Here is a 13,373-nt window from a genome sequence, read left to right on the forward strand (position 1 = left end):
GGGAAGGGTGTTGCTGCAGAGCAGAGGTGCGATTTTCTTGCCGAGAGCGAGAGCTAGCCGGTCTGATACCAGATCTCCCCTCCACGCAGAGATCTCCTCACCCCTTGTGCCCGCAGACCAGCAGGGCTGCACCCTGCGTGCCCTGCACTTCCCTGGAGGGTGCAGGCTTGGCCAGCCGGACCCGCGTGTGCTCCCATGCAGCCCACGCGTGCACGCACCCGTAGGCTCCTCTTGGGCGCACGTGTGCACGGACACGTCTGCGGCGCCCGTGTCCATGCGGGAGGCGGCGCCGCGCACGTCCGTGCCTGCCTCCCCCGTGCAGCCGCGGGGCCGTGCCCCGGGGGGATGCCGCTGGGACCCGGCTGCCTCCAGCCCCTGACACGCCAGCTCTCCCCCGTAGCAAACAGCTCAGCGCCTGCGTGCAAATGCCTGCTGCACACTCGTGACCTAACAACAACACACACCGATGTGAGCAGCCAGGCAGCGGCGGCGGCAGCAGCGATCCGGCCGCCTCCCCGAGCAGTGTTTACGTCCCGGGCAGGATGACGCCTGCGCCCCGGTCCACACTCCCCGCCTGAAAATGGTTCCCTAGGACTTTGCAAAACGCAGCGACTCCCCCTCCCCTTCCCTCCCCCTCCCCCCCCCAAAAAAAAGTGCTGGTGCAAAATGGCAAAACTTTAGAGAGACCTGGATGGCTTGTGCTTGCCCTCCTCCCCATGGGGGCCAAAACATGCAGGACAGGAACTGTTGACAATTAAGTGATGAAACTCTCCAAAAAAATGGAGGCAGAGAAAGACTCTGGAAGAAGATTGGTGTGTAGCCGGCTTCTGTCTATTTCCTATTTGTACCTTTTTTCATTTGCTTGTGCTTAATTGCTTGTAGAGGGAGGAATGCATGTGAAACGTAGGCAGCCGAGCGACTTAAGTTTGCAAGAGATCGGCGTAGACACTCGGGAAGGGGGTGGATTTGAACCGAGGGGAAGGAGAGGGTGGGACGAGACTTATTTTTTTCCCTGCCGGTGAGGGATTGTGCTGGTCCGGGGGTGGGGGTTGTGCAGGGCTGGCTGCCGGGATCGCGGGTTTGCAGTGTGTGCACAGAGAGCCCAGCTTTGTCCCCGTGCATGCGGAGCGCGGGGGTCGTGCCCGGGGGTCCCCGGCGGCTCGCCCCGGGGCTCCGGGGAGAGCGGCGGCAGCAGCCCGGCCTCGCTGCTGCTTCCCCGGGCCTACTCCTTGCACACTCCTCCGTGCAGGGCACTCGCCCCGGCCCTTTCCCAGGACCCCGCACGTTTGCCTGGCGAAGTGCGCAGGCTCTGCTGGCACTGGCATAGCGTGGATCGGAGCACAGGGGGTGGGGGCAAGCCCATCAATCCCGGTGTTACATAATGCAATTTGTTTTTAAATCGCGGCTTCCGGTGTGACTATGGAAACAGTTGGAGGGTGGAAAGGCTGCGGGGTGCAGGCTGCAGTGCTTGCAGGGGGTGGGGTGGGGGGTGATGGCAGAGCGGTTGAATGGCAAAGAGGATCAGAGCTATGCAGGGCTCCTTTTCCCCTCCCTGCCCCTCCCGGGGTTGCACAGGGGAAGCAGGCGGGGATGGACGCGCACATTTCGCATTTAAAGAGTAAAGAGACATGCAGCGTTTGCCTGCGGCCAAGCACCTGTTGTCTCGGGTCGGTCCCGTGTCCCCAGGGAAAGGGGGTGCAGGGGCAGCGGTCCTACCTGCGTGGGGGCTTGCATCCCCGCATCCCCCCTCGTACAGCGCCTTGTTTCTGCTTTCTCTTGCAGCGCTCTATTGGCAGGAGGAGGTACGATGAGAACGAGGACCTGTCGGACGTGGAGGAGATTGTCAGCATCAGGAGTTTTAATTTGGAGGAGAAGCTAAAGAGTAAAATGTATCATGGGGATTTCGTGCATGCCATGGAAGGGAAAGGTAAATGCTGCGGGGCTGGCGCGGGGGTGGGGGGTGGCTCCTGGCCGCGATTGCTGCGGAGGAGCGGAGCTGGTGGCGTCTCCACGTGCGGAGTTTGTGGCTTGTTTCGTATTTCCCGCCTGCATCCCCCCTTCCAGGGGATCCGGTGACGAATCCAGGCCGAGCAGCAGGGGAGGGGTTGGGGGGATGGGTGTTGCACACTGGGCCCTCGCCAGGAAATAACACACGCACACGTGTGTGTGCGGGCACGGGCTGTCCTGGCTGGACCCGTTTCCACGTCCCCTGTGCACGGATGTGCCCCTTCTGGCGTTGGCATCAGGGGTGCGGATGCAGCTTGCAGGGAAGCCTCCGTGGCTGCCAGCCTGACCCCGGATCGCTTCCCTTGTGTTTCCAGGGATCAGGTTGGTGGAGGAGCTGCGGGAAAGCCCAGCCCCCACTCTGCCTGCTGGTGTTTCCCGCTCCCCCTCCGCCCCCTATTCAACCGAGGGCCCTTTGCATCTTGTTTGTCAGCTGCTAAGGATGCAACGCCAGGCTGTAGACCTAACAGCTGGGTCGTGTTATTAAATCCCCTTGCCCCAAACCTCGTAGATTCGCTTGCCACTTACATGGCTAGATAGGTACTGACAGGGAGAGCAGCCCATGCAGGGGTTGCTCTCCAGCAAGGGCAATGGGAAGGCATAGTTTGCCCCTTGGAGCAGATGTAGGGGTGGCAACTTCTCAAGTCACCTTCATGTGGGTGGAATCACTGAACCTGACACCAAATCCCAGCTACGTGCGTCCAGACCCTGTGGCCTTGCCACGCTCCAGTCCGCACCAGCCCTCAGAAATGGGCAGCCACTAGCTGTCCTGTGTCATCCACACCAGAGGTCAAGAATGACTGAGTCAGGCATTTAATTAATTTGTTTTTTTTTCAAAGCTCAGTCTTGGTGAACATTTTTAACTCCTAATGTGGCCAGGGATATCAACTGTTGTATATAGAGCAGGGTTTTTTCCTGGAAGGGAAGGGGGAAATAGCTTCCTCCTGTCCCCACACAAGATGCTGATACCTGGTCCTTGCTTTTAAAATGCTGGGTAATTTTTCAGGGATTGCCTTCTACCATCATTTCCAAATTCTTTGCTCCTTCCCATTGCTGGTAGCTAACCCTTCCGCTATTTCCCTTGCTCAGCAGCTTTGCAAACCTTTTGTAGCTTTCTCCCTTCTAGGGAACTTGAAAATAAATGAGTGTCTTTTGTTACTTTGTTTTGGTCTATGTCTGCTTTGTTCAGCCCCACAAGGGATTTTAATCCTTTGTTGGGCCTTTATAAAGAGAAGGCCTGTTTTCATTTTTACCACTGGTTTAATTTTGTGTAAAATCAAAAGATGAATTGAACTTAATCAAAAATACTAAATTTGCCTACTGTGCTGTTGAGAGCAAGACTAGAAATATCAAGATATTGGAACACATGGAATCGGTTGATTTTAATTTTTTTTTAAATCTTCTATTTCCTTGTTTTTATTTTCAATGGGAGCAGTACTTTGATCTCTGGCCAGGAATGTGGGCTGGAAGTTTTCTTCAGAGGTGCTGCAAGACTGCAGTGTGATTTTTGGCTTGGACACAGCCCACCATAGCTATTTATTCTCCAGCCTAATATGCAGTGGATCTACTTCTCCTGGACACCCTCCACCTGATTCCTGACTTTGTGTCGTGAATGGAGGATGCGCTTATCCAGTGGATATTTGTTGATTCAGTTAAATAAAATACTTAAAGGAATATTTTAAGTTGTAAGGCATTTACATAATAAACCATAATGATTTTTGCTAATAGGGAACTATTCCTTATGCTGGCTCTCATTTAAATTTTGATTGTGGAAGGTAAATTCTATGCGATGGAAAAAGAAATTATATTTTTAAAGGGTTAGTAAAATAATAATCAGCTACATGGGCTAATTGTTTAGCAGCACTAAGCAAGGATCCTTTATCCACACTTTTTGTAACAATAGGGAAAGTTATAGAAATAGATCATGAGTAGGAATATGAGTTTATCATGAATTTCCAACACCCCACTGTAGTTTGGGTGTCAGAGGGACATGATTTGTATAAACCTGGGGATGAAAATTTTCATTCGGTGTCCCAGGAAGGTTGTATTTTAGATAATTACTTATTTGATCAGTTGACAGTAGAAATGTATAGACAAACAAGCATAGTATTGAGTGTTTATTTAGTTTAAAGTGCTGTTAATATTTGTAGCATACAAATAACCCTGAGGGGATGCTGTCCAGCTATCCAGACTTCACTTTTCCTTTAAAAAGGAGGATTACAGACCTCTGGACATACTCTCTGGCTACTTCAAGATTAAATTTTGTGTTTCTGGAGGCAGACTATAAATCGACTATGAAACTTGTGAAGACTTTACCCACCCAAGTGAATGCTTATCACTTTTTCCTACTACCCAAAACAGGAAAAAAAAATTGTTTCATCCATGACGCATGATTCAGACCACTGAATCATAACTGAATGTTATAATCAGCATAAAGGGCCAATTAATTTTCATCCTTCAAATTAAATAATTATGCTTTATTAATCAGACAACAAATTTTTGTTCTATTCTCTAGTTATTTGGTCAATAAATATGTACTCTCCTTTAAATCAAGATTTCTACCCTCATCTCACTAACTCAGCCATGCCTGAGGTCACAAGATTTTACCTATAGGCTTCTGTCCTGCCTGCACATTGTGGACCTGTTCAGTTCATTGAACTTACTCAGACCAGTGTCAATAAAATATGTGCCCAGCTGTTTGCAGGATCAGGGTCTTACAATGTACTTCTGTAAAGTTCAGGAGAAACAGAAATATGTAGCTCAGTCCATGCCACACTGCTTAATAGGCAGACAAGGTTCTTTGGGTAGATGTGATATCTTTTAGTAGACCAGCTAAATAGTTGGAAAAATTGTTCTTTGCAAGCTTTCAGGTACAAGTACCCTTCTTGAGGCAGGACTTTGTCTCCCTTTGTCCTTAGACCAACACAGCTACCACCAGTGACGCTAATAGTAATTTAGATCAATGTCCTATAACAGTTATGCAGCATTTCATAACCCAGACATTTCAACCTCAGACTCCCATTGACAAGCACCGGTTTCTACTTTATGTGCATCTGTAAATAAGGAAAATAGAGAACGGCTGGAGACTATTGTTTGTCACCCAGTTTCTGCTTGTGACCTAAAATTTTGCCTCTCTTTACAGTTCTGTATAAGTTATAGTAAGTTTTCTTTGCTGAATACAGAAAAATGGAGACTCTTGACAATCTCTGATATGAAGCAAAAATGTAATTTTAATATTTTTTGTGTATTTAAATCAGATTTCACTTTTGAGTATGTGCAAAGAGAAGCTCTCAGGATTCCCCTTATTTTCAGAAGTAAAGATGGACTTGGAATTAAGTAAGTTGCAACTAAATCTTAGTTTTGATTCAATGTTTTATGAAATAATCCTAATACCTGGATGTGGTCTCAAAATATATTATGGATAGCATGCTCAAGAGGGGGTAAGGGTGATTATACTTCGTTTACAAATGAGCAAACTGAGGCTGGGAAAGTTGCATTTGGGGCAGTTGTACAGTCACAGAGCAAGTCAGTGACAAAGCCAGAAACCAGAACCCTGGTTTTGAACCATCTAATGACAATATTTGTGTCTGACTTGCCATGTAACTTCTAAGTTATGTTCTGAATGATGTGTGGGGGACACTGTGATATCTACAGTTAAGAATGCTTCAAATTTTCCATTATAATGGTATTTTTTTAGAAACCAATATTTAATTATTTATAATAGAATTCAGAATTACTATTTGTATGGGGTTGGTTTTGTTTGAAATCTCAGGACAAAAAGGATTAAGTTTTGAGAAATAGTTGATTCATAATATATTGTTTTCTGATTGGAAAAAAAAAGACTACCTGCAACCACTTTTTAAGAGGTTTTAGTACCTAGAAGGCAAGGACTCAATGTGTCAGGCAGATAATTCATGGGTTGGGGAAGGGCCTTTTGACATTTTTGGAGAAATGTTTACTTATAAAACCTTGATATTAAAATGAAAAAGTCTCTGATAAGTTTGAGATGCTACTTATTTTATTTTTTGTGTGTAAAAAGTTCTGTGTAGTGTTTCTGGAGTGGTACAAAAATGGAAAGATCCTGATATTGTATGATGATTATATTAAAAGTGACTCCTAAAGCACAAGTAGTATAAAGCTCAGGGAAGGTTGTGCAAGCAATTTTTTGTCATCCTTAAACTTTTGAGTGCTGTGCTTCATTTTACTACTTTACTGTTTTTAATGTCTGCTTTGTATAAGATTATACTCCTGGGTTTCTCAGTTATGTTTTCTTATGGAAATTTTGTCCTCTAGTTCTGTTAATACTGAGAAACTAGGCAGTCACACTGTAAAACAGTAAATTACATTTTCATCTGCCTCACACAGCATACATACAGCTGTCAAGTTGGTTACAGTGCAGAATCTCTATGACAGGTGAAGATATAAGGGGAATAAAAAAATGCCTCTTGATTTTCAGTTCCCAGGTGGAGTTTGGAGAGCTGATGGTTAGAGAAAAGGGCTTTTGAATTGTAAACTGGATTCTGAAGAGACTGGGAGAGAATAAATATGGAGCTCCATAGTAACAGTTTTACAGTCACTTTACTGACTCTAATCACACTCTAATGTTTATTAAAGGGGAAGAGAATGGATACTTGAGTTTGCCCTGATGAGCTTAAAATAGTCTCCAACCCCCATACTTGACTAGCCAGTTTCTTTGTCCCTTACCCAACTGCTGATATCTTTCCTCTATTCTAGTGGGAATGTACTTGGCTAACTGATCCTGTATTGTCCCCCCCCCTTTACAAAATGAACCATATTGTGTGTACAGCTTAATCCAGCAGATGGAATTAATAGCCTGAGAAGATCAGAGTAGCTGGTATGCAATATATATATTGCATATCATACATTAAATATGCATATACTATATATATATATCATACGTTAAAACCAAATTAAAAATACCATATAATCATGTAATTCCAGATGTATCATAATGGTTAGATATGCACAGGGAGCCTAAATGAAGGTGGCAACGCTTTTAAGTGCTTGGTTTTGCAACCTTAATCATTGTTCACATTATTTTTTATATAATGTCCTAAGTTTTTGCAGTATTTTATTTTTTAAGAACAAATGGGGAAAACCAGAAATGCCATTGTTTGTCATCTTACTGAAACTCCTGTAGGTTATTATCACTCAGGAGGGCTGGAAATGTTTAGTGCCATCATACCTTTGTCTGCCCTTGAGCTACTTGAGTCACTGATGGGAGTAGTCCGTGGTCCTCCCTCCAGCAGCACTGGAGAAGGATGGGACACTTCCTTTGGGTTTCACAGGTATTTGAGAGCAGAGGAGTGGGAAGGCTCAGGAATCCTGGGTTGCATTCCAGACACTGGAGAAAAGTGTTTTCTAATGGGCACAGATTCCGCTTCTCATTCCCCCCTTCCTGGGCCCTGTCCCCTTCTGCTCCCTTCCCCAGGTTGATCTGTTGTCTCTTCTGCATTCAAATTGAGTAGTTTTGTCTTCTAAACTGCCAGAGCCTGGCAGGAAGGGTGGTGAGAACAAGTGTGACAGGCTCTTTGCTTTAAGGTCTGGCAGAAGGACCTGCAGTTTACTGGTGGGATAGACTGGATCTTGGAAGATTTAGCTTGTGAAATCTAAGAAGTTCCTGCTGAGCACTTACAAACTGGCATTTTTCAAAGCTTTGTAACCTGGGCATTTTTCGGTAGGTTTTCATGGATATGGCAAGAGGCGTATCTGACGCACAAGCTCCCAACTTGCCCAATTTTAAGTCCCTCTTCCAAAGCATGAGTATGCCAGTTCTTCTCAAGATCAGCATTATTACAAGAGTAAAATGCCATATTTACCCAGCAGTCAGGGCTCATAGTGATATACAGTGATATCTTTTATTAAACCAAAAAGATTTTTGCAAAAAAAAATTATTTATTTTCTCTAAAAAAAAAATAAAAAAATCTAAAAGGATTTCTATATTTTCCCACCTTAATTGTTACAGACGGCTGAACTGTCTTGCCTGAACTTTTCCAAAAAAATTAAGATTGAGGCAGACATCCATCAGGGAACATTTCAGCCCAAATGGTTAAAGTTTGGCTAAGCAATACATAACTGAAAGTATGTTCTTTTAACAGGAAGTGTTAAGCTACCTTCATAATAGTCAGTGCTATCGTCAGGCTCATTTTTTTATTTCCAAAATACTTTGACAGGATTAGAGAAAACATTTCAGCTCCAGTGTTTTCACCCTATTCACACTTAAGTAGTCGCATTCTGTTGACACAGATTCTTTCAGCAGCTGCAAACCAGGCTGCAAGCTTCAATCCCTGTCCCAAACTCTTGTGTAGCATTGCAGTCTCCAGCTCCATTTAGAGCACTTTGGTGGAAGGGAGCCCTCTCTGTAGTAGACCAAGCAATTTAGGATGAAATGTGCTATATAAATATATGTAACAGGCAGTATATTTAGTACTAGTATAAGAGCATTTGAGAATGATGTGATACTTAGTAGTAATTGGAGCTATGTACTTCTAGTTGCCTGATGTTAAATAGCTTGCATACCTGTCACCGACAGATCTACAACATGTAGCTCTTCTGTTGCTGTGTACAGTAAGGCTCTGACGTTGCAGGAAGCGTGGTAACTGATGGAGAGATGATTAAAAATGAAAGTCAATGTTAAACATTGCTTCTGTGGTTTTCCATTTCGTATACCCAGCCATGGCGAGCCGTTGTTATTCCTAGTGGTCAGAAGCAGGAAGCACAAGTCCTGACCTCTTTTACCAGCAGTTGTTTTCTTTAGGCAGATGTGAACATTTAGATGCTCCAGTGATTGTATGTTGGAAAGCTGTCTCTTTTGGTTTGGTGGGTTGCAGCAGACACCCGCTGTGACAGCCTCCTGCTGCTTTCCTCTCTGACCTTTACCTGGAGGCCTACCTTCCACTTCATCCTGCACCTCAGAGCACGGGTACATTGCCTTTATATATAGGGAAATGCCTCCTCCCTGCCTGTCCTTCCTGAACAAGTTACCACCCATGCCTGTATTTCAGGCTCATGAAGTATCTCACCACATCTCCATAAGCCCAATTGCACGATCATTCTTTATTTGTACTAGGATTTTAAATTCTTCCTGTTTGTTCCCCATGCCTCTTGCATTAGCGTATAAGTATTTGAAGTGTCTAACTGAATGTCCTGTCTTTTCTCTGAGAACATTTCTAAGGCTTCTGCTATTGCTTCCCTTTACTAAGTTTTTAACCAGGTCCTCTGGCTTTTTACTTACTTCTCAGCGTTTTTCTCCACCTTTAGATCTTTAATTACTGCATCTTCAAAGTACTGTACAAACAAAGTTCTCAACCTTGTCATTAATGTGCAGTAACTAAGATAGAGATCTCCTGTCTCTGTCTTTTGTTTGTTTTTCTTTCCTGACTTTTCAGTTGCCCTGTTTGCTCTGTTCCAAATGTTAATGATCTCAATCCACAAGATCTCCGCAAGGCTCTGAATGGCTTGTACTTCAAATTCTCCTTCTTGATGCTCTTGACTGCTGCTTACTTGCATTTAAAACCTAAAACATGATCTCTATTAAAAAGGATGTTATAAATAGCAGTATCAACACCAGGGAACAATTCCACCACCGTTTAGCTTAGAGACTGGAAATATCTGATGCAGAGATGGGCTCAACTGAATTCAGGTCCAAGACACTTACGTTGCTCCACCACGGTACAATTGGGTTGTTCTCTATTGTAGAAAGAATTTCAGTGTAGCGTCTGTAGGAGAGCACTTGGGATGGTTTCATTCCCAGCTCTGAATCTGACAATGTGTGATGTGGCACTGTACAAGTCACTTTACCTCTTTATGGCTAAGTTTATATGTATATATATGGGAGAAAAACTAGATAATTTACCTTATGGGGGTATTGTGAAGCTTCTTGTTTGTCAAGACCTCTGAGATGCTGAGCTGGCAGATGCAGTAGAAGTAAACCAAAGTTTTGAGTTTGTCAAAAAACCTGTCCACATGCAACTGGTACTAGCAGGATGCCAGCACATGCTCCCTAGTCATTCTGAGCAGAGACATTTTGTTCTTGTGCTAAACAGCTATGCCATATAGTATCAAAATAGTTAATAATATGCCTTTATAATATTCTCTGTCCTGCCAGAAAAAAGCTGTCCATGCTGTTCAGAAAAACTACTTGATCCTTGCTGCTAATAGCCATGTTTTATAAAATGTGGAGAAATAGCACTATAAACTTATTTCTGTTTTATCCATGTGAAAATTTGGTCCCACTTGTATTTGGACAGCATTCACATTCCTTTTCTTTGTATTGCTAATTATAGAATGCCTGACCCGGATTTCACTGTCAGAGATGTGAAGTTACTAGTGGGTAAGTTGTTCTGATTTTACTGTATTTTCTGTATTATCAGTGCTGCTTTTTTAATGTTAATTTTGTATAAGACTCCAGATGTGCTTGTAAGCACGCATTAACTCAGGATCTGAGGGAAAGAACAAAGAACCAGTTTGAAAATATCCTAATTAGTAGTTATGCTGATGAAGCTATGAAACATACTGGAAAATGGGGCACTTGTAAATATAGTGAATGCTTTTCTCTAACAGGTAGTAGATACCTGTTCTTCTAGCCAGATGGCATTAGCTGCTTCCATGCAAATACATCTTTTATCTTGGAAAGCAGCATTTTTGCTGATGGAGCTTGTAGCCATGATTTGTTGTTGAGCAATTTGTTTTAAATGCATAATTATAGCCATATAACATGGTAGCTGTGAACTCTTTATAAGCTTATTAATGTCAGGCCAGGGCAGTGCTTTGATGGAAAAACTCCAAGGGAGCTCAAATGTGGAAGCGTCATGAGATGGCTTTGGTGGTTTACTAGCAGGCACTCTTCCCTGTACAGTACTGAATTAACACCCTCTCATTGTCTTAAGTAACACTGTCTTTTGCCCGAGACCTAACACGAAGGTCCTGATCATTTGTGAGCATAAAAAAAACATGGCAATTTTTATAGAAGTAGGAGTGTTAACCCTGATGAAATGGCTGTGTTTAAACAGTGCAATTATGTTACATGCTGTCTAAATTCCTCAGCAAATGAAAAGGTGCAAGTTATTCTTCACATCCTGATCTAACAATGGGCAAATCAACATGTGACACTATATCGCCGTAGCAATGCGGTATGGTGGCATAAGTGTGTGCGGGAGTCTACATGTGACCAGCAGCTACTTTGCCGTAGCGACGCGGGTATAGCACACCACTACGGAGAAGTAGCTGCTAATAATAACCATGAACTGCATACAGTGGAGTAACAACATCGCCATAGCGATACGTGTAGATGCACCCAATGATACTCAGTGCTGTGTCTATCAAAACTGGCTGCATTTCAGTGGTGGGAAAAGTGGTCTCTAGATGTAGATCTTTATATTGATGTTAAAATTTTAATTCACATTGTAAAGAATTAATTATTGGTGTGTAAGTGTTTTGTGTTTGGAAAATGCCTAGAAAAGACTCCTGACTTACTTAGTTGCAGAAATGCACAAACCCAAACGCATTCATGCAAAATTACATTTAAGCTAATTAATGGACATGCTATTTAAAATGAGACAAAAATGTAACTTAAAAAAAGAGATGATGCAGCCATTTCAGTTTTGCCATTTGTCACATAGAGAGAATCCCTATTTTGCTAAGGAAATGTTGTTGTGTTGCTTAACTGACAATGTTGTACAAAGAGCTTTGAGATCTTCTATCTGACAGGAGATACTGTAGAACAGTGGTCTCCAAAGTGGGGTGTGCACAAATCGATCCACTGGGGTGCAGGAAGAAGATATTAGAACTTCTATTTCTATTTCTGTTTATATAAATATACATATATTGGGGGTGCATGCTCAAAATTTTTTACTGATAGGGGTACACGATCAAAAAAGTTTGGAAACCACTGCTGTAGAAGCCTAGTTGGAAGTGTTGTTTTGATATCAGTATAGAATTTATCTATATAATTTGATATCAGTATAGAATTGTAATATTTTTTAATATCCATACATTCTTAGATGGAAATAGGAAATATGAAATCACATGAGAACACAAGGAAATCTCATGACGATTGAGGAAATCGGTATTTTTTAAGTTAGAGATGTTGGATTTCTGCTGTTTTGCTGTGCAGTGGCTTTTCATTAATGCTGATTGTCTGCACTCTGGAACAGCTCCTTTGTAGATTTATGCCTTAACTTCTGCTCTGCTGTTTCTCATTTTGAAGTTGCTTCAATCGTTTAACTAATTATGCAGTAATTCTGGGAACAGTGTAGTGTTGCATAACAGACTATTATGTAGGAAAAAGTGTAAGTGTGAGAGCTGCTTTCTCCTAAGATTGATATCTTTGGAAATATTATGGGGTGGAGATTCCCATGTACGTTGGCCAAGAACATTAGGGTGAAGTAAAGCGCAAAGCAGTAGGATATCTATAAATGATATTACATTCTTTAAATAATGAGGCATAAATAAAAATCAGTTTGAGAACTGAAATTTGAGGACATGAAATTTCTCAGAGTTGAGAGCAGTGAGCTGTGCATACATACCTGGCCAAACTCTGAATATTATATAGCTATCCTCTCACTGCATTTGGATGAGCTTCAACTGGAAATCCCAGTCCCAGCCTATAACTTGTTCAAGAAAATTGTTTCCTGCTGTTAAAAATAAGATGTATAGCCTTTGGCATCACAGGTGAAAACTTGGTTTAAAAAAAAAAAACATCCACAAATATTTAGGGGGTCTCTATGTCTGCAACTTGTATCTGTCAGTTCACTCTTTTATAGCAAGCCATATATATAAGCACAGTATCTATCTGCCTTACAGCACACAGAGGGCCATGTACAGGCCTGGTGAAAGCAGATGCAATTCCAATGTCTGTGTCTAATTTCCAAAAGGCATGTAAGTGAACTCAGAAAGTCAGGCAAACCAGAATGAGCTCCATATTAGATATTGTTTCTGCTCATTTATCCAGTATTTTTGACTTAGTACCTAAAATGAAACCTTTCCACGTGGGACCTTAAACAGAGTTCTCTGCTTGGAATACTGCTCTGTGCAAGTATTAAAGATCCAAGATACTCATCACAATTGGATTTGTCCCTGTGTTTTTGAAAATCGCCCTTCCCTGCATGTGAACTTGCAGGTTCTGCATTTCAGGAATACTGTGTGTACAAGTGAAATGCCTCAGGGAACATGCAGAGAGAAAGATCTTTTACAAATATGAAATAGTGTAATATCTATCCACAGAGTCAGAATTTGTGTTGGAGTCAATAGGGAGAATGCAATTTGAAAATAAAACACTCTAGCTTAAGTTTTTCTATTGTGGCCATCATTGTAGCATCTGTAAAAGTTTTAATTTCTTCCAAGGATGA

General features: G+C 42.7%; 1 protein-coding gene across 11 annotated transcripts in view; it reads left to right on the forward strand.

The window, feature by feature from the left end:
- The first annotated feature begins 657 nt into the window (after positions 1-657).
- The window catches only part of KDM2B (lysine demethylase 2B), a 130,523-nt gene continuing 117,807 nt past the window's right edge, over positions 658-13,373 (forward strand). For 4 of the 11 annotated variants that reach the window (XM_090061989.1, XM_090061990.1, XM_090061993.1 and 1 more), the window contains exons 1-4: positions 658-812; positions 1,783-1,927; positions 5,262-5,340; positions 10,311-10,357. In XM_090061989.1, coding sequence (XP_089918115.1) covers positions 762-812; positions 1,783-1,927; positions 5,262-5,340; positions 10,311-10,357 — 322 coding nt within the window. In that variant the 5' untranslated portion in view covers positions 658-761. Of the gene's footprint in view, positions 813-1,497; positions 1,928-5,261; positions 5,341-10,310; positions 10,358-13,373 lie in introns of those variants that run through there. The other 7 variants (XM_090061997.1, XM_090061992.1, XM_090061985.1 and 4 more) reach the window with 7 other exon arrangements.

The sequence above is a fragment of the Crocodylus siamensis genome, chromosome 9, assembly GCF_052110815.1.
Source record: "Crocodylus siamensis isolate JL-2025a chromosome 9, ASM5211081v1, whole genome shotgun sequence".
Classification (NCBI taxonomy): Eukaryota; Metazoa; Chordata; order Crocodylia; family Crocodylidae; genus Crocodylus; species Crocodylus siamensis.